Consider the following 21,911-nt stretch of genomic DNA (forward strand, 5'->3'; position numbering starts at 1 on the left):
TACCACCACCATGCTTCACTGATGAGTTCCTCTCTTTCTCCATACTCTTCTCTTACCATCAAGTTGATCTTTGAATCCTCTATCTATGATGATGTTGTTCTAGAACAGTAAAGGCTTTTTTTAGAAGCCGTTTGGCGAACTGTAATCTGGCCTTCAAGTTTTTCAGGCACACCAATGGTTTACATCTTGTGGTAAACACTCTGTATTTACTCTGGTGAAGTCTTCTCTTGATTGTTGACTTTGACACACATACCCCCACTGAAAGTTCTTCAGTCATTCGCTACAGTTGTTTTCAGTGGTCTTCTGGGTCGTTTGGTGTTGCTTTCTTTTTAAGAATGTTCCAAACTATTGATTTGGGCACACCTAATGTTTTTGCTATTGCTAATGATGGCTTGATTCACTGATAGTGACAGCTCTGTGGATCTCATATTGAGAGTTGACAGCAAAAGATTCCAAATGTAAATAGCAGACTTGAAATGAACTCTAGACCTTTTATCTGCTCCTTGTAATTGGGATAATGAGGGAACAACAAACATCTGGCCATGGAACATCTGAACAGCCAAATATTCCATTGTCCTCTTAAAAAGTGTGAGACACAGATAGAAACTGTTGTACATCCTGGTTTGGCTTTTATATCCATTGTTGTGGTGTATAGAGCCAAAAAGTTTAGAATTGTGTCGATGTCCCAAAATTTATAGACCTCACTGTATTTTAGGACTGTCAATCAGCATGTTTTTAAAATTAATTAATTGCACAATTTGCAAAGAATTACTTGTGAATTCTTAAAACTAAGGCTAGCTCTTAGATGGTAAAGAATCTCAGGCAACTACCATTCACTTTGTGCTTGAGGCCAAAAACGTTGAATCATTTAAACGCAGAGCAAGTGCATAGTCATTCAAATCCATTTGTGCAGTTTTTCCAAATACTGATGTGTTGGCCAATCAGTTGAGTTTATTGTCAAGTGTGAGAAATAACTATTGATTCATTTATTTTAATACTTTAAACCCTTAAAATTAACACATATAATTTGACAGTGTGAATATATATTAGAAATACATAATAATCAACAAAGAAAAAATTGCAAAAAATCTTAGTGCATTTACTTGACATTTATCTCAGTTATTAGCATTTGTATGATGCTTCTTAGAATAATATGAAACACCTTAAACCATAATGCACAGATTCAGGTTTTTAACTTTAAAAAATGAACTTTTTGGTTCCTAGCATATGGTCCCCTTTAGTTCCAACACATGCTAGTGCTAATCATCCCAGCACGCTTCTGCATTCCTTATATGCAGCTCCGCAGATCAAAGCAGCGGCAGAGTGGGAAGTGATGTCACGGCTTTCCTAAAGCTTTTCTCAAATCAGCATTAAACGGAACAGAATGGCAGTGGTTGATGGCCATTTCTATGTCATGTCCTCCAAGCTCAGCAGGCCAGACCTGTGATACTCCACAGAAATAAGAATCAGACACCTGCAGGCACATTTAACAGTTGCAACGAGTTGTTTAGGACACTAAACATGCACTGAATGGAGTAAGAACTTGTTTTGATCTTTGGGAAGACTGACATGAGGCCTGCAGGACGTTTATTTCGCACATTATGAGCATTTAGTTGAAAACACATGGAGTGAAAAATCCAAGCTCTTATACATTTTAGAACAAAAAGAGGGGGAGACAGAAAAAGAATGATTTGTTCTAGGATTAAAAAGACCAATTGTTGCATGAAATAAATCCCTATTCCCAGGTTTAAGCATGGCCGTGCTGTAGCTGCAGCTCATCTGCACTCTGTGTAAACCAGATCATTAGGTTTTGCTTTATCATCCGTGAGTTAAGTAAAGCACATTGATGTGATGGAGATTCTTATCCAAACTGGTTGACCGCTTACGTCTGATCTCATCACGTGACCTTGACCACTTACGTCTGAGTAAACACTTGGCAGCCTTATTATCATATTGCAGAAAGACGTGTGCCTCACTACATTTCCAGTACCACCGTTGAGAATCGAGACCGTAGAACAATATATTCCTACTCTGTGTGCTTCAGTGCTAACATCAACACACCAACCCTCTCCTTCTGCTTACAGAAGAACTAAAAGAAAAGTAGCTGTACTTTGACTTCATAGGCTGAAAAACAATAAAATTAAAGAATACTTCCATTATGGGGAGAATATAGTGAATTATTTGCATATTTCTCTAACTCTGCGCCTGTAGAAACTTCAAGTTGTACCAGAAGATAAACTCTCTAGGACAGTTGTTTCAGCAAATGGGAACAGATTTTCTTGCATTATTTCCCTTGGTTTTACTCTCTTTCAGAATGTGACCCTCATGAACCCTTTCAGTTAGACAAATCTGCACTGATATTATGCCGCTTTATACTAATGAATATCTGACTTAGCCCAGAAGGAAGGTCAACTCAATATTGTTCTCAAAATTGTTCTCATTTGTTCAATTATATCTGGTCTGTAAAGATCAGGTGGGATCAGGTGACCTGTGGGATTACAGGAAGACCCTGAAAGGCCACAACACTTATTTATAAAAAAATGAAAAAAAATGAATGCATGTAATTGGAAAGTAAAAGGTCAATATGAACAAGATCTGAAGAAAATGCCATACACCTTGACTTTTTACACACTATCACATTATAATTTCATGAATGCAATTAATACGTGTGATCCAATACACACAGATTTTTGCATTCATTGTACAAGTTTAATTATGTTGCCAGAAGTGGCATTTTTTGAGTGGCATAGATTTAAACACAAGCTAAATAACTTGAGGTTCAGCAACACAATGCAACTTTTGAAAACCCAATTATCTTTCAACATTATGCACTGTATATCATGAGTTGACATTATTATTGAGAAAATGCAGTTATAAGACATCACTTGGAAGAGTTACCACAAGCTTGTGTGATGGACACACTCATACCAAATGTGTGGCACTACAAAGCACACAGCACTTCCACTCTACGCCCATTTTTATTGTGCTCAAAGTAAAAAACAGCAGAAACCTCTTAACCAAAATGGCTTTTTGCTGTTCCAAGTTTGAACCAAGGGGTTCAGGAATGCTGCTGGTTTCACATAAAAATATGTGTATGCAGCTTTCAGTGCCACGTACTATGGAAACTAGTATAATTTATAGATATATTCATTAAAAATATATTCATTATTCAGCAAGTCATATGAGCAAAAACAAAAACATCAAAGGTTCTGCATCAAAAATTGTAATAATTTATTAAACTGTATTTTAGGCAGCATGTGTAAAATGTAACATGGAGGCAAATTGGCAAAATCACAGGATGTTGCTGTGAGTTCTCAGACAAATTGTAATTACTAGTAATTGTCACCAGGCCTTTGCATTTCCTGGCACTTCGACTGTGACGTTTTTAATTCTTCCTTTCCTTTGAGCAAATAATACTAACCAGACTAATCAGATTTTTCATCCCAGAAATACACACAATATATCTTTTATATATTTTTCTATATCTATATATAAAAATATAATATATATATAGATAGATACAGATATATTGAATATATAAATTAATTGCAAACTCAAATGCTGTACATTGTGTCACATGCTACTGTATGCAACTAATTTCCACTCTATGCAGGTTGCTGAAATACCCTCAGTCTATGCTGAAAAAAAATACACAGACACATCACAGTCACACAGCAAGCACAGCAGACATTATAATGTTTAGGGCCACCGACAAATGTCCTTTGGATGGGAAAGAATACATTAGTTCACTAAAAAGATATCAAATGGCTCAACTGTTCTATCTAGACATTTTCGTAAATGACTCTTGTACCTGGAAATGTCTGTTAATGATGGAATATCTGCATACGTGTAGAAAGAACCTTAATCAGCAACAATTAGTCTATCACTGGGGTGGCACTGGTTAAATAAGAAATAAATATGTCCTTCTTCACTCTAGCACAGTATCAAGTACATCAACAGAAGTGGGTTCAACTGCATTATTTTGTCAATATTTTCTGTTCTATTTTCATATATAAAGTTCTGAACTTTAGTGCATACAGGCCAGACCACTTAAATAAATGTTCCAACAGGAAGCAGATGTTTAGCCGGTGTGACACCCAGATATGTAGTGGTGATATGATGCTCTCCCATTCTTCTGGGTCACAGCTTACAGTCCCCCTCCCTAAACAAACAAAAAAAAAAAAACGTCACATATAGTCATGTCAGATGTGCTGCTTTCTCTCCCACAGAGATGGGCATTCATTAGGGTCTTTTTTCCCAAACTGCGAAGTGTTGACAGGCCTCGAGGCAGACCAGGGGGGCCGATCCTCGTCAGTTTTCGTCTTCCTACAGAATCCTAAATGACTTACAGCTGTTTTGAGCTGTCCTGCATCTACGTGAGGTGTGTTTTATCCGAAAAACCGGGGAAAATAGCACCAAATAGTTATCACATTGAACCCCCCCCCCAAAACCAGGGCAATACCTCACCACATTATAGTGGATGGTGAAGCCCATATCTTCACAACAACAACAACAACAACAATTTCATCATATTCGGTTCAAAATGTGCCGCTGAATATTGAATGAGCAGCTATTTTGATTTGATTTATTAATGCTTTATCTGCATCAAGTAATTTTCCACTGTATAAACCTGCTTTCATCACAAACAGTCTTCCCTGATGATGAGCTCTGTAATTTGGACCAGATGGGTCTTGCACACCAAGGGGTCCTGGTCGCAACTCTGAAAATTAACAGGCCTCTCCAAAGCTCACCAGAGGCGGTTTAAGCGCAAAACTGCACACAAAAAAGTATGTGTTTTATTATAAACTGTCATAAAAACATTGCAGCGAAACACACATCAGCTCACACATCACAAACACAGATACAAATCAGCAAGCCTTTTCACCGGAATATATCTCATTTCTATGGAAGCAAGATGATGTCATATTGGTATATTTAATAGGGCAGACAATATTAAAGCATCAACACGTAAATACACACTGTTTATAGTGAACACTGGCTGAACTTTAAAAAATGCATTTGGTTTATTTACATTGTCTGTGCAAAAATTTTAGGTGTCTCAGATTAATACAATTTTTTAAAGTTTAACAAGTGTTCACTTTTTTTCAGTGCATATCAACATGTTAAAACCAAATGAATTATGTCTTTGCAGTAAGTTCCCCAGGATGCAGCACAGGTTTTTTTCCCCTGTGTGTGCGTGTGCTGACTGAATTTGCCCAAGAGATCCATGTACAAATATGTTATTTAAGAAATGCATCTCTGATTATTCTGCACTAAAATTCTTGCTGCATCATTTTTGTTAAGTTACCACTTAAGTCATGTACAACTTTATTCACATAAAGGTGTTATAGTTGCATAATTATGTCTATTGCTTTTCAACTAGTTTATTGAGCGTTTTTTCCAATATTGCTGACATATTTGTTCCATTCTGAGTGATACAAGAATATTAAAGTATTCCAGTTTCTCACATCAGGTTATTGTAACCCTGTTAAACACTTACTGATTATGACACCCCTAGTAATGTCAAATATGGAGAAAAAAAAGACAAGTAATTTCGAGAAACTGTCTGGGAATGACATGCAGCAAATGTGAATTGGTACAATGATGCATTCTCAGCTGGAGAGTTTAGAAGAAATTAGCCACCTTACAAGGCTTTTAGCAACAGCATGACATTTTAGCACGGGTGTCAGTCTGGCGAAATGTGTGTAGGACTAAATGACTGTGTGTTGCAGCAGGATTAATGTTAGAGTGGGAGCAAACCGACTCCTAATGAAGTGCTCCGTCTAATTATTGCTAACATAAACCACATAGCCAGCCCCGTGGCAACGGCAAACCTTCCTGCTGAGGTCACGTCCCACACACATACATCCACTAACAAATGTGTTTTCATGCTGATTTGGTTTCTGGCTAAACTTAAAAAAAATGGAAGTAATCTGTCACACCTAATATTTTAGCATTGATGTACTGTAAATAAACCAGGTCACAGCAGGTTTGATTACATTACATCAATGCTACAATATTAGGTGTGACAGATTAATACAATTTAAGGCAGTGTTCACTTTTTTTCAGTGTAGATTGCATACAGTACAGGACCATATTTTACTATTATAATATTGATTAATATTAGTACACAGGTGCAGTGCACATGCGAGGTTTGAAACAGTCTCTTTAACACACAAGTGGGGCGTCTTGGGGCGGAGCACTGTGGCGGAGAGGCGGGGCTGGTTGTTTGGACTGTGGCAAATCAGGGCATTGGAAACAGAACTGCCCACAGCACTAGAAGCAATACGGGCAGGAATTTGATTAAATGAGCTGTTCCATTTTACATTTACAGCATTTATCAGACGCCCTTATCCAGAGCGACTTACAATCAGTAGTGACAGGAACAGTCCCCCCCCTGGAGCAACTTAGGGTTAAGTGTCTTGCTCAGGGACACAAAATGTAGTAAGTGGGACTCGAACCCTTCTGGTTCATAGGCGAGTGTGTTACCCCTAGGCTACTACCACCTCCATCATCACAGGCGCTGTCACAAGGCTTAAAATTTAAACTCAGAGACGTTCTCCCTCACGTTAACTGGGGTGTTCCCATCGTCTGGCGTCACTCCCCAGAAGTCTGGTTTGTTCTAAACTCTGTGCCATACAGGACCGTGCATGACGTCTGGCCTGTCTAGGACTGCACTGCTACCGGTGAGCAGGGGGATTTCACGAACTAAGACGAGGCGTTGGACTCGTAGCTGTGAACTAGCGGGCTACACCACACGAGAACACCGGACCCAGTTGGCCCATTTAACATCAGCGGTGCAGCATCTCCGCAGAGCAGTGACTCCGCCCCCAGCAGTCAACGTCCCCAGGCAGTGCCAGCAGGAGGCGCAGAACTGCCTCTACGGCGTGTGCTAACTCTCCACAAGCATTACTCGGGTAACTGTAGGAACTTCCTGTTGACCTGTGATCTGTATTTTGCTGATCTAATTTAATAGACCAGCAAAAGATCAGCACTGTTCTACATTGTCTTGGGGCGGAGCACTGTGGCGGAGAGGCGGGGCTGGATGTTTGGACTGTGGCAAATCGGGGCATTGGAAACAGAACTGCCCACAGCACCAGAAGCAATACGGGCAGGATCTGCGGGTCCTCTGCCCCCCTTCTCATGAAGAATTTGTTATTAATGTAATAGTGTGCGTGTTCAACCAAGTGTCTGTTTCTGTTCCAGCTCCGGATACGCAGAGTTGTCTTTCGTGTCTGTCTGTAATATTCCAACACATCCTCCGGAACCCCCAGTGTCAGTCCAAGCCTTGCATGGTCGAAAACTGGGAGACAAGCGCCTTTCACTTGTGACAGGTCCATGGAAAGTATTAGTGCCCCCACTAGGGCTGCGCGATATTGGGAAAATATACAGATATCGCGTATACCAATATCCCGATAACGATCATTATCCGATACATCGTGCAGCCCTAGCCCCCACAACATTTATTCCCCGTTCACCACACCACACCACTCCTCTGGTTAAAAACACAATCCACACATAAACTGGAACACCAAAACTGTCATCTCTTTTTCCCCAAAGATTTCCCCAAGATTCCAATGTTCCCCCACTCCCGCGCAAGCCACTTCCATTGAAAGAACCCTCCACCATCCTAGAGTTCTCTGATCTACACGAGACATTCTTGGTGGACATGGCGATGCACCTGCCTCCACACCGACTTTGGGATTGTGCGATCAACCTCCTGGCAGGTAAAACACCCCCTGGGTCCCATATTTACTCGTTGTCTGAACGGGAGCATTGAGCAATGGAGGAACACGTGACCAAGGCCCTGCGTTAAGGTTATATTAGGCGGTCGCGCTCTCCCTCCACCACCAGTTTTCTCTTTGTGACGAAGAAGAACAAGGCTCTGTGTCCATGTAGAGAATATCGGGGGGATGAATAAGGTCACAGTGATGTACACCTACCTTCTTTCGCTTATTCCCGTAACCATCGAGCGCCTCCACATTCGGCCTTGCAGACAGCAACTCTTTAAAGTCCAAGCCGACTGTCAGCGGAAGGACTTACTTGTTATCCAAAAAGGAGAGCGGGTCTGGCTCTCCATGAGGGACCTGTGCCTCAAATTACCTAGCACAAAGATCACGGAGCTGAACTGAGAACTGAGCTATAATTGTCAATGGACACAATGTTCGCAAAAAAAATATATACACGTTGCTCTATGTAGAGCTACGCACAAAACTCGGGAACTCAATAACAATGCCATGATTGTTGGGAGTAAAAACCAACATTCAGTCCTCTCTAAAGCATAGGGTCAGCAGTCTGAGGTGCTTGTCTCTCATCAGAACTGTTAACGCACAACCCATACCTCTTCATGATAGGACAAAAAACGAATTGCCATGATATGTCACGAAAACCTACATTTTGAATGCATTTTTTCATCAAGACAGGCTTTGACATCAGAGCACCAAATACTGTATGTAAATCATAATTTTACCCCAGTTTTCTTTCCTGTGTCTGTTGATCTCATTTTGCCATTAATTGCTTTTGAGAGACTTTACTATGTATTGGATTCAATGTAGACTGCTCCAAAAAATAAAGGGAACACAAAGATATGACATCCTAGATTTGAATGATATATTCTATACATAGTGGAATGTGCTGACAAGAAAATCACGAAACAAATTATTGATGGAAATCAAATTTATCAACCAATGCCGGTCTGGATTTGGAGTCACATTCACAATTAAAGTGGAAAAACACAGTGCAGGCTGATCCAACTTTGATGTAATGTCCTTAAAACAAAATCAGTAGCGTATGTGGCCTCCACGTACCTGTATGACCTCCATACAATGCCTGGATATGCTCCAGATGGGGTGGTAGTGGCCTAGAGGGTAAGACACTTGCCTATGAACCAAAATGAGCAAGACAGGGGGACTGCTTAAGGGGGGACTGTCCATATATCTACTGATTGTAAGTAGTTCTGGATAAGGGCGCCTGATATATGACATATATTACATGTCCTAATGAGGTGGACAGTCTGGACAGTCTGTGGTGCAACGTGGCATTGCAACGTGGTGGATGGAGAGAGAGACACACAATGTCACAGATGTACTCAATTGTATTCAGGTCTGGGGAACGGGCGGGTCAGTCCATAGTATTAATGTCTTAATGCCACTTGTCTTGTGCTACCATTAGAGTGAAACCACCACCAGCATCCAAAAGGGACCACAACATCAGCCAGAAAGCATAGGAACTGAGAAATGGTCTGTGGTGACCACCTACAGAACCACGCCTTTACTGGGGATGTCTTGCTAATTGCCTATAATTTGTACCTGTTGTCTATTGCATTTGCACACCAGAGTGTGAAATGGATTGTCAATCAGTGTTGCTTCCTACGTGGAGAGTTTGATTTCACAGAAGTGTGATTGACAGAAGTGTGTGTTTTTTGAACAGTGTATATTTGATCAGTTATTAAGCAGTGCAGACCCGAAAAGGATGATTTCCCCTTCTTGATTCATCCTATCTTTGCTCAGGGAGTTTTCCTTTGCTTACTAGGTGCACAGAATCCTATTCGAATACAAGTCACTGCTGATTTCCTACACAGTTCCCACCTATCTAAACTCAGTTATGAAGGCTTATGCACAATTCCACAGACGGAGTCATGAAGGATTGCTCAGCATTACTGAGTCTACACACAAGGCAATTCAGGTCTTAGTTGCTCTCATCCACAATTCCCAGGTTGTGGAACTAGCTACCAGCTGCCATGAGAAGATTTTCGCCACTCTCTGACTTTCTTCACTCCCATTTGTTAAATCATGGGCTCATTTCTTCACTTTTATTCTGGACCATTTGTCTTCCATCATGTTTGCCTGTTTGTAAGTTGCTTTTGATTACAGCATCTACCAAATGTAATGTCAAAATGTTGCATGCTTTGTAGATTGTAGAACAGCACAAATGAGATTAATTCAAATATATATTGTTCACACAGTTCCCTAGCTGATGGCTAAAATCTGTGAAAGGTGCACAATGACACGCCTGTCTCTTTATGCACTCAAAGACAATGATTCACGCTTAGCCCAACAGACGCACTAAATCAACTGAGCACCAGACGCCACAGCCTGCAGCCTGCAGCAGATGAACTCAACACATACAGCCTCGCTCCACAGAGGACAAAAGCCAGGGTCTGTATGGGAGTGATCTAGGCTGACACTGTAGTGAGAGACCCTCTTTGATCCAGTGGACAATAAATATGTGTCTCTTCTGAAAAAGTCTGTTCGTGATCTATACATGTGAGTGGGAACTCCTTTCATTATTCAAGTGAGGTTAAGTAAAACTGAATTTCTGCCCCCTGCTAAAGACACAATTTAAACCGATTCGGGAACAATTCCAGACCCACAACTACTTAAACAATAAAGGATTGTTTAAGTCCCATGGTAAACAGTGTCAGCGCCCGCTGCCAAACCCACAATTTTAACTGCGAATGTGGCGGTGTCGCAAGTCGCTACTAATCAGAGAGATATATGCTGTGTTTGTATAGTGGGGAAACTTTAATGAGTTTTTACATCGAAACCACATCAACGGTAGAAAACTGGTATTAAAAAAATTCAAGAGAATATGAGCAAGCTTGGCATTATATACAACAGGAGGGAATTTTGCATGAAGGCTACTTTGTAAGAATTATTTCATGTGGAGTCGGGGAAAAGAGATTGTTATCTCCGTGCCGACTGACTTTTCCTCTTCGTCATTTGTCTTTTTTGTAATTAATTAATATTTCATCCCGCGAAAGTTCAAAAGACCTGCACCCAAATAAAATGGGTTATTCAAATAAAAAGCCCGCCAAAACAACTGCCGTTGCCATGGCGAGCGACTGGTTGGAGGCTACGCTGGGTGCGGGGGGAGATTCCTTACTTCCTCCCAGGCTGTGGCTCATCTGTGTCAGAGCGAACAGCCTCTGCGGCCTCTGCTGCCCAGAAGGGTTGTGTCCCGATCTGACGTTGGTATGTTAACGGTGAATGTAAAGCTTCGTTTATTCGCACGGGCTGGCGACCTCAGCAGGCCGCCGCTCTGGGCCAACTTCCAGGGTGTCCAGTTTGAGGTGTCTAGCCTCTACTCACAGACACAGGCAACAGTAACTCACAATCATGGCACAGTAATGACAGGGCCACAGAATTTGACTTCAGTTGTGTTATTTACAAGTGATTCCGTTAAAGTTTTAATTCAGAAATGTATTCAAATTTTGACAGATAACAAATGTTTTGTTCATTAAAATAACAACCAAATGATATATTATCATGTTAATAACAATTGAAATACCTGCATACAATAAGTCTTGCGGTGTTCAGTAATGCGGGTATGTCGCTTAAAAGCTTCATTGGTTATTAGAATTACCTTAACAAATTACCTAGAATGATTAAAGCCCGTCCAGTTGTAGTTGCTTCTTTCTGCAGGACAAATACTGCACCACTCACAGCCTTGTAGTGCTATTAAAGTGCAGCCTTTCAGTCTCCACCATCAACGTTCTCCAGCACAGCGGGAGAAGATATTAAAATAATAAACACCTTTGGTTAAGTGATATAGCCAGAGGAATACAAAAAGTGACATTTTAAGCACATTCAATGAAACTATAAGTGCAAGAAGACTTTGGACAATGAAAAAAAAAAAAGTCTAACTTAAGAAGTGTCACTGGTGGAATGGACACGTGGGTGACACTGATATGTGGGTTGATGGGGTCAGAGAAATGCACGTTGAACTTTCTGAGAACCCGAACGAGTGTATATTACCCAGCCAGAGCTGTGACTCTTGCGCCCTCTGGTGGAAATGGAGATCTTGTCTGTAACAACTGGTTACGGGTTTAACACATTATTTTTTCAATAAACTGTGAATGATGACAGAGGTTATTATTTTTGGACCATTCACCTCTGATGGGTCGGGATTTCATTAGCCAAGGTCTACAAGCCTCATGTTATCTGTGACTCAAATTAATTCCTTGATAAACAGATATCCTTAGATGTTACGAGCTGCTTTCACAGACTAAGAAGACCCATTCCTACGCCATGCTGAATTGATGACCCCACTAGTGTAACTGGTTTTCCCCCAAACGTGACTCAATATTTGTTTCCCCAGACCAGAGAATTTTGTTTCTCAAGATCTGAGGGTCCTTCAGGTGCCTCTTACTAAGGAGGGGTTTCCGTCTGGCCGCTCTACAATACAGGCCTGAGAGTGGATTGTGGCAGAGATGGTTGTCCTTCTAGAAGGTTGTCTGCTGTCCACAGAGGACCTCAAGCTCTGACAGAGTGACCATCGGGTTCTTGGTCACCTACTTTATTATGGTCGTTCTCCCCAGAGTGCTCAGTTTAGGCGGCTGGACAGATCTAGGAAGAGTTCTGGAGATTTTGAACTTCTTCCAGTTATGGATGATTGAGGTCACTGTGCTCATTGTGCTCAAAGCAGCAGAGAGTTTTTTTGTTAACCCAGATTTGTACATTGTGACAATCCCGTCTCGGAGGTCTACAGACAATTCTTTTGACTTCATGCTTGATTTGTGACATGAACGGTCATCTGTGAGACCTTATATAGGCAGGCATGTGCCTTTCAAATCATGTACAATCAACTGTTTTCTCCAAAGGGAGAAGCTTCATGCCAAAGGCTGTGAATACTCATGTACATGTGCTTTCTCAGTGAAAAAGTAAACTTTTTTCACATTGTCATTATGTGTAGAATTCTGAAAAAATTGACAATCCATTTTGGAATAAGACTGTAAAATAACAAAATGTGGGAAAAGTGATGAGCTGTGAATACTTTCTGAATGCGCTGTAATGGAAGTGGGTTTAAACTGTGCCCCTGCATGATTATCTTCAAACTTTCCATACATGCATTCATTAAGAATCTAAAAATGTACTTCACAAACAAACATTTAAACCTTGCCTTGAACTGAACATATTTATATTTTTATTATTTAAATTCATATTACACATTATTAACTCATAATTAGTCAGTTAATAATAGACCCTGGAAGAGTTAATTTCACGGTATTAGAAGCGGGTTTCTCTGCTATCAGTCAGCCCTTTACAAAAACGATTAACAGGATATTTTGCTTTTCTCAGCACTGCATACTGAACCTAAATACAAATTAAATAAAAAGGGATGTTCTGAATTGTTCTTGTATATAAAGAGTACCATTAACGTGAAAAGCAGAAACATAACAGAAAAGTTAAATCCCTGATGTGACGTACATTGAATTATCAATGTACAGAATGTACATTGAATGTACACGAGCAAGTTTTGGAGTAAGTTTTGGACTGTGCTCACAACATCTCCAGTGGTGCAGCGTTTATCCTGCAGGTCCTGAGCTTCCTCTGGCTTCGGAACAAGAGCAGAAGGGGAAGGTCCCGCAGCAGGGCTGGAGCCAGGGCTTCCACAGGACATTTCCCCAGCTCAGCTGGTTTGGGACGGGCTGGAGGGTCTTGCGGTGCTCCTCCACTGCCTGGCTGATCTGCCGCAGGACCTCGGTGTAGCGAGGTTCTGTTTCAGCAGTGAGGGCCGTCCGCTCTGACGGGTCTTCGGCCAAGTTGAACATCAGTGGCGGGTTGTGGTAGGTGACATACCCACCGTGGCACATGCAGTGTTTGGTTTCATAGCAGCCTCCGGCCCCAGGGGGTGAGAAATTTGGGGTGAAGAAATGGACCTTGAAGATAGCATTACCTGAGGCACCACACAAAAACATATTGTCATCGTACCATCAAATATGAGAAGATACAATATTACTGCTCCTCCTTGTCACCTTATCATGGTGGAGGAGTTTGAGAGCCATAATGATCCTAGGAGCTATGCTGTCTGGGGCATTTGGTGCCCCGGTAGGGTCTCCCATGACAAATTGGTCTTAGGTAAAGGGTGAGACGAAGAATGGTTCAGAAGATCTTTCATGGAAGGAAAAACAAAGAATCCGAGTACCCGGCACGGAGGGTTACCGGGGTCCCACCCAGAGGTTAGGGGAGCAGTCAGGCTGAAGGAGGCCTACGGGGAATGGCTGGTCTGTGGGTCTCCAGAAGCAGCAGACAGGTACCGGACGGCCAAGCGGGGTGCAGCAGTGGCTGCGTGGGAGGAGTTCGGTGAGGCCATAGAGAAAGACTACCAAAAGAGGTAGCTCCAAAGAGGCAGAAGTTGCTAAGGTAGTCAAACAGCTACACAGTGGCGGAGCCCTGTGGGTGGATGAGATCAGTCCTGGGAATCTCCTGGGCTGTCGTGGTTGACTCGTCTCTGCAACACTGCATGGGCATCGGGGGGCAGTGGTCCCCGTTTTTAAGAAGAGTGTGTTCCAACTATAGGGGGATCACACTCCTCAGCCTCACTGGAAAGGTCTACTTGAATCTCAAATTGAGGAGGAGCAATGTGGTTTTCGTCCCGGCTGTGGAACTGTGGACCAGCTCTTTACCCTTGCTGGGGTGATGGAGGGGGCATGGGAGTTTGCCCAACCAATCCATATGTGTTTTGTGGATTTGGAGAAGGCTTATGACCGTGTCCCCAGGGGCACCCTATGGGGGGTATGGGGTGGATGGCCTTTTGTTAAGGGCCATTCAGTCCCTGTACCAGAAGAGCGTAAGCTTGGTCACTGGTTCTGTTCATAACCTATATGGACAGAATTTCTAGGCGCAGCCGTGGTGTGGAGGTTTGTCAAGTTTGGTGGCAGGAGAATCTCTGCTTTTTGCGGATGATGTGGTCCTCCAAGCTTCATCAGGCTCTGACCTTCAGCTCTTGCTGGGTAGGTTTGCAGCCGAGTGTGAAGCGGCTGGGATGAGGATCAGCACCTCCAAATGGTCCTGATCCTGCCTCAAGTGGAGGAGTTTTAGTATCTCGGTGTTTTGTTCACGAGTGAGGGAAGAAGGGAGCAGGAGATCGACAGGCGGATTGGGGCTGAACCGATCTGTCGTGGTGAAGAGGGAGCTGAGCCAGAAAGCAAGGCTCTGACCGGTAAATCGAATCTACGTCCCAATCCCCACCTATGGTCATGAGCTTTGGGTGATGACAGATAGAACGAGATTGTGGATACAAGCAGCCAAAATGAGTTTCCTCCACAGGGTGGCCGGGCAATATTACTGGCAATGGGAGAAGATAAGAAAACACTCACTGTTGTGTGGATGCCAGCGCGCAGCATTTAAATACATCCCACAGTAATGGAACATGAATTCATGCTCCGATCGCCGGCTTCGGCCCTCCAACAGCGGTAGCAAATCATGGCCGTCCAAAATTCTGTACAAACATAAAGCTGAATATTATATACAGTAGGAATTCATCTAATAATCGATGAACTGAAATGCAGGCATCTATAGAGTGCAGAACATAATCGATTTCATCGTAATGACTAGAGGTGTGAGACTGGTCTCACAATTCAATTAAGATTGCGATTATCAATATCGATGAATCACGATGCATCCCATACATTTTCTACATGGTCACATGACTATTTCAAATACATGAGTCAGGGTCTCGTATACCTGTGTGGATGCTTTGATTTGTGGTCTGTGTTCGGTCCACACTGACCTGACGCCACAAACGGCAGAAAACAGCCTAGTTCAGACGTCCATGGCGTCAGACTGAACACAGATGTTCTGCATTATGACGCCATGCCAGACACCTTAACTCTCACCTCGCTGACGTATTTGAAAACATAATGCGAAGAAACATAGAAAAGTTGATAGGATGAATCATGAAAACTGAAGGGGATGCATCATTGTTAATCTTAATCGATTTGTGAGAGCAGTGAAGGTTCACACCTGTAATATGCATAGCTTTTTACAACCTTAGGATACACTACGGTACTACCCCTGTTCCACAACACGACTGAACACAAGAATTAAGTGAAGAATTGGTGAACAATTCGGGATCGTCACGGCTGTTTTAGTGGCTAAACAGGTCACGACATTGTTTTTCTCACCGGTCCTTGGGAAGCTCTCCGCCTGCCAGGTTGACCAGTGTGGGATACACGTCCATTAGGCTCGTTGGCTCTTCGATCACCTTCCCAGCTGGCAGCCGACCAGGCCAGTGGAATATTCCAGGGACACGGATGCCCCCTTCCCAACCACCCATGGCTTTTCCCCCTGGGGACAGGAGAGCATCGATTGTATGCGACGCACAAAGGTTTCAAAATTCCAAGTCTTATACTAACAGGTCGTTAAATTTAAAACGCACTCTGTGCCCTCTGCTTTTAACCATCACCTTTGGTGAGCAGTGGGCAGCCATGACAGGCACCCGGGAGCAGTGTGTGGGGACGGTGCTTTTCTTAGTGGCACCACAGTGGCACCTTGGTGGTTCGGAATTCAAACCCGCAACCGCTTGCTTACCCACTAGGCCACCACTGCCCGCCAAAAAAAAGGCTAGAGGATTAGAGTAGAGAGTCTGGACAAATGTCTTTTCATCTGAACGTTTCAGAGAGGTGAGAGGCATGTTGAATATTTGAGGAGTGCCCGGATTCAAACACTGCCAGCTTTGAACGGCCCACGCTGAAAAATAAAGGCCTTGTTATGCAGGCTGGCGAGGGCTCCCGAGCCCAGAAGGGTCCGTGGCAACCATGCACTCTGCAGGTTCAGGGAGTCGCACACATCTGTGCTCCCGCGTTCTCCTCTTACAAAGGAAATAATGACTGGAATTGTGTCCCATCCAAAAACGCAGCCCTTATACCAGAGAGCAAGTTTCTCAGAGAAAAAGCCAAGTTTTTCGGGGCTGGGTGGGTTTCCAGGGACAAGGGATAAAGGACCAAAAAAAATGTAATAAAACTGCACTGGATCCTGATTCAAGACATTGAAACAATAACTGTATTTTAAGGGCTGCATGGTGACAGTCGAAACAGACACATACACACGGCAGGATTCCGAACAGATGACACAACAAAGAGGACATGCATTTGCCAAAACACACACCTCATTGTCACACATGGGGCACTATTTTCAAACTGTCACCAAGCAACGGGGCCTTTTCAGCAACCTCTTTGCTGCTGTGTAATTCTTTCTCTGATTGTGTGTTATGTCTTTTAATAAAGGCAGTTTAAAATGGGAGGAGTCTGATGATTGGCAGCTCTCAAGCACTCAGTTTCCTCCATCACCTCGACAAACATATATATATATATATATATATATATATGTGTGTGTGTGTGTGTGTGTGTGTGTGTGTTTTTATATTTAAACAATATGTTTATTGTTCAATAGAGAAGGAAAAACTAAAAAAAAAAAAAATAAATAAAAGTGACTTGTGGACATCCAGGTATGTAACTTAAACAGTCCGTTTTATCAAACTTTAACAAAGATGACAATGAATAACAAGAGGCAAATTGTATTCGTTACTCCATTCCTGTCCAAACAAGCCCCCTCGTAGTTATGGTTGCAATTTTCCGTCCAATGTATGACATAAAAGGTTCCCTTATTCTATTAAATTTTCTGACTCGGTCAAGCAGTACACATGTTAGCTAGTCCAGAGATATGTATTCTGTTATAACATTATGCGACAAATTTTTCAGATATCCAGTACAGCAGCACAGAAGGTTAACACGTTCTACAACTGTTTCCTTTATCGATCAGTAAGAGACCAGTGTGAAATCCCCAGCAGCATACATTGTGGTTCACACTGCAATTTCATAGAAAAGACCTTATTAATCTCTTTACCCACCATATACGAAAATGTTAGTATCTTCATACAAGACCACAAGCAGTGAGTGAGACTGCTGATCTCTGTTTTGCATTTAAGGCAGCGAGGGGAGCAATCAGCATTAAACTTATGACGCTGGGAGGGGGATATGCGGACTCCATGTAAAATCTGTAGTTGGAATGCTCTAACTTCGTTACAGGTATTCATAGTTCTAGCATTATTCCATGCCTCCTACCGGTTATCATCAGAAATTTGTAAGTTAAGTTCACTTTCCCATACTTCTTTCAGATGCAAAGCACTTGCAGTACTATACTCCTTTTGGAGTCCATAGAAGAAACTTAATAAAGTTCCCACTAGAGACCTAAAAACGTGCTGCTCTTCTGCTGAACTACTTTGGTCAGAGAGAATTGTGGAATCTCTTCTAAAAAAGGTCCCTTACTTGCAGATACAGGAAAAAACTCTTCATTTGAAATATTTTATTGTTCAGTTAATTGAGTAAATGACATAAAAGCAGATGCATCCATCAAGTCACCCAACCTGAAAAGCCCTTTACTGGTCCAGTCCCTGAAACTGGGATCAGTCATACCTGGCAGGAAGTCTGGGTTTTCACTTATCGGTGTGTAAATGGAAGAGAGTTGATGTTTACCCTCTAACCTTCTGATAATCAGCTTTCTATGTCTAGCCAGAGGGAGGCAGGGTCCTTGCGTACCCATTATGTAATGAGGCGAGGATGTGCACAGAGCTGGTACTTTCAGATACCTGGAAGATCAAGACCTCCTTTTGAGGAAGAGAGACATAATGTTGCTGGTTTAATATGAGGTTTCTTTTTGGCCCATATAAAAATTAAGATTTCTCATTGCTTTATGTGGGATAATAACTGGGATCATTTGAATTGGATATAGCAATCTAGGTAGGATTTTCATTTTTAAGAGAGCAAACATAATTAAAAATTGTGTTTCTTTCGGTTTTTTTCTGCAAATCCTTTGAGGACAAGGATGACCTAAGCAAGACCCATATAGTGCGTTTAAAATATATATATATATTTTTTGGCAGTGGCAAGTTAAAATGGCCACCACATTATATTATTTTATGGCATTTAAATAAACGCTTTAATAGCAAACATTTAACAAATCCAATAAATTAATTTTAAATCATGAAATATAGAAGCAACTCTGCTGGGCCAGAACTAAGATCATCATGCATTAATGTTATAATTAATTTTATAGATAAACCTTATAATTAAGAACATACATCTCTCTCTCTCTATATATATATATATATATATACACACACACACACACACACACACACATATATATATATATGTATGTTCAGATGCGGGTGATCTCTCAGATTAATTAGTACAAATGAATGCGACATTGTCAATAAAAAGAAGAAAAAAAAAAAAAGACTACATTACCTCGGTAGATTCCATTCCAGCCCCCCGAAGCCTCGGAACTCTCGATGTGGCCGCCGTGATCTGAAGTAAAGTAAATCAAGGTCCGCTCTGACAGGTTTAGCTTTTCGATGACGTCAACCACACGGCCTGTTGAAAACGAGCAGGGATTCAGCCAGACTCGCGGTAACACCGCAGACTTCTGCCATTCGCCACTGACGACAATGTTGAACGGCCGTGTCATCAGCAGAGGAAATGGTCATCATTACACACGGAGGTGAAGGATGCCACACGTACCCATCATCCAGTCAGCCTCCTCCACATTGTCCCCATACAGACCATTTCGACTTTTTCCAGCAAAGCCTTTTGATTTGAAGAGTGGCGTGTGCACATGAGCCAGTGAAAGGAAGAGCAAGAAAGGCTTGTGCTGGTTTCTGTGGTTAAGAAAAAACAACATACATATACATACATGTTTAATGACGTGAAATATAGTCTGCAGTGGCATATGGGGGGCTGAGCAATACATAGAAACAGTCACCTCTCACAGGTTTCACTTTTAGAAGCAAATGAAAGTCAAAGTGAAGTGATTGTCATTGTGCAGCACAGCACATGGTGACACAACGAAATGTGTCCTCTGCTTTTAACCGTCACCCTTGGTGAGAAGTGGGCAGCCATGACAGGAGCCCAGGGAGCAGTGTGTGCTTTGGCGGTTCGGGATTCGAACCAGTAACCTTCTGATTACGGATCCTTACCCGCTAGGCCACCACCGTTTAAAAGCCACAATTTGTGAATTATAACAATATCCAACACCACCGTGGAAATGACTGGTGATATATCTCACCTCACCTCTCAACGAACCGCTCCGCTTCGCTCACGAGCCGCCCAGTCAGCGTTTCCAGGTTCATGGGCTGCTCCACCACGTCACGGTTCCTCATGAGGATGCAGTTCCACGTCCCCAGCAGCTTGAACGGCACGTACCACACGCTGAAGCTCGCCAGCCAGAGAAGAGCCAGGGCCCCAATGGTCTTCTTGCCCACCTCAAAAAGGCCAGTGACCCGCACGGACACCAGCGTGAGAAAAGCCACGGCCGCCACCAGCGACAAATGCCACAGCTTCCCCTGCACGTCCCCCAGGATGTCCGGCTTTCCTCCCGGCTTGCAGTCATCGTAGAGCGTAAAAGGAAGCCCGTAAAAATAGTCAAAGCCGTGGTTGTTGGGATGGTGGCAGTGATCGTCCCTGCTCTCGCAGTTCACCCCCAAGTGCCATTTGCCTAAAGAAGAAGAAGAGAGAGGGCGACGTGGAAACGGATCCACCTCCATGCCGACAGAACAGAACTATAGACTGTGCCGTACCTACAAGGCCAGTCGCGTAGCCCCGCGTCTGCAGAACCTTGGCGAAAGTCGTTTCGTTGGGAGGAAGTCCACCAGAACCAGCCAGAAACAGGATCACCTGCACTCTCCCCTTGGCGCCGAGCCCTTCGCACCGAACACGGGTCAGGCCATGGAAGACGGATGCTTGGAAGGAGTTTCCTGTTGGTGGGTCCTACCTGAGCGCAGGGGGTACCGTCCAGTCATGAACGCGGTCCTGCTGGGCGTGCAGAGCGGTGCCGCGGCGATGTGCTGGGTGAGCTTCACTCCACCCCGGGCGAGTTTATCGATGTTCGGGGTCCTTCGGGGGAGCACGGCATCAGAAAAGAGGGGCGCGGGGATTTCAGTGCAACACGTCGGACCGGGATTTACCTTACGGTGTCGTTTCCATAGCAGCCGACGTCACCTATTCCTAAATCATCCACCATCATGAGGACAAAGTTGGGTGTGGCCTCACCTGGACTCCCTACACAGCACTGGGCCGAGGCAGTGAGGATCAGCAGCCCCAATAAAGAGGGCCTTAAAGAAAAATGCGATCAAAGCATAAAATATACCGATGCTGAGGACGGCATTATAGTGATAACTGTGTGCAATGTTTAATAATTAATAAGGAGTAAAGGTTACGAGTCAACCAACGTGCTCAATGGCAGCGCAATAAAAGAACAATCTGATAGTCATCATTACCGTGTAACTGGAAGGTCCATCGACGACGTGTTGCAAATCTTAGTCTCCCTGCCACACATGGATAATATGGGTGCATGTAAAACCACTCCTGGTTACATTTTTAACCGGACTGTCAAGCTGCAAAGTCCAGTCCGATCATGTTAATAACGATCGACCTGAAGCTGTACCGTAATTGCGGAAGTCGTGGCGGGGACAAGTTCTCCCCTTGAAAAGTTCTCTCACATCACCTACCTCCGGCGCAGCGCAGTCTAGTCCGCCTCGGACCCGTGGCACCCCGCGGCGCGAAGTCGTGGAGTGGCGCCGAGACCGACGACCCGGTGACGTTTGCGCGCCGTGTTCTCTCGAATAGACGCGCACCGGCATTCGCGACGCGCTCGGGGGCGGAGCCGAGAAAACGCGAAGACGCACGAAGCGTTCCGTCCGCACGCTGTACATAAACATGCGCACACGACGCCGCGCAGGCGCGTATAAACCCAGGCAGCGTGATAAAACCATGTAAAATGAACAAAGCACGCAAAAAGCGCCCAGATCTAACACGGTTCAACAGGAAATAAACTTAAACTCATTTAATTAGCTGCCATGGCTCGGGATTAGTGTTGTTAATGAGGAATATTGATTTAGGAATTGGAATAAATGTCAGTACTAATGAGTTGTATAAGTGTATAATTTTAATAAAATGTTGTACTAACTTAAAAGAATTGCTCAAAATATAATAACTGTTTATTAGAATTTGAGGATTTATTTTAAGTCAGTACAACATTTTATTTTAATTTGAATTATTATTATATATACAGCGCACTCTGCAGACAACAGATTGGATCTGAATCTCTGCAAACCCTCCTCTGGAATAACCT

At 43.0% G+C, this 21,911-nt stretch overlaps 1 protein-coding gene across 2 annotated transcripts; it reads right to left on the bottom strand.

Annotated features, from left to right (window-relative positions):
• Nucleotides 1-11,145: 11,145 nt before the first annotated feature.
• Nucleotides 11,146-21,831, bottom strand: arsh (arylsulfatase H). Of its 2 annotated transcripts, none has more exons than XM_028990352.1 (11): nucleotides 21,289-21,831; nucleotides 21,058-21,105; nucleotides 20,746-20,892; nucleotides 20,553-20,674; nucleotides 20,359-20,481; nucleotides 19,853-20,276; nucleotides 19,304-19,440; nucleotides 19,031-19,156; nucleotides 15,908-16,070; nucleotides 15,101-15,222; nucleotides 11,146-13,677 (listed from the first exon to the last, which is right to left on the bottom strand). In XM_028990352.1, exons 2-11 carry the CDS (start codon nucleotides 21,075-21,077, stop codon nucleotides 13,307-13,309), a joined length of 1,755 nt encoding a protein of 584 aa, XP_028846185.1. In that variant the 5' UTR covers nucleotides 21,078-21,105; nucleotides 21,289-21,831; the 3' UTR covers nucleotides 11,146-13,306. The 2 variants fall into 2 exon arrangements, with proteins under 2 accessions (XP_028846185.1, XP_028846184.1); XM_028990351.1 differs by having other exon boundaries at nucleotides 21,058-21,174.
• Nucleotides 21,832-21,911: the final 80 nt, after the last annotated feature.

This window comes from Denticeps clupeoides, chromosome 9 (genome assembly GCF_900700375.1).
Source record: "Denticeps clupeoides chromosome 9, fDenClu1.1, whole genome shotgun sequence".
Classification (NCBI taxonomy): Eukaryota; Metazoa; Chordata; class Actinopteri; order Clupeiformes; family Denticipitidae; genus Denticeps; species Denticeps clupeoides.

Coding starts and splice junctions, on each gene's coding strand:
- arsh (XM_028990351.1), bottom strand. CDS start 21,116: ATGTGTGGCAGGGAGACTAAGATTTGCAACACGTCGTCGATGGACCTT. Junction 20,482..20,552: donor ACGGTACCCCCTGCGCTCAG/GTAGGACCCACC, acceptor TTCGGTGCGAAG/GGCTCGGCGCCAAGGGGAGA. Junction 19,157..19,303: donor GGAGGCTGACTGGATGATGG/GTACGTGTGGCA, acceptor CGTTTTCAACAG/GCCGTGTGGTTGACGTCATC.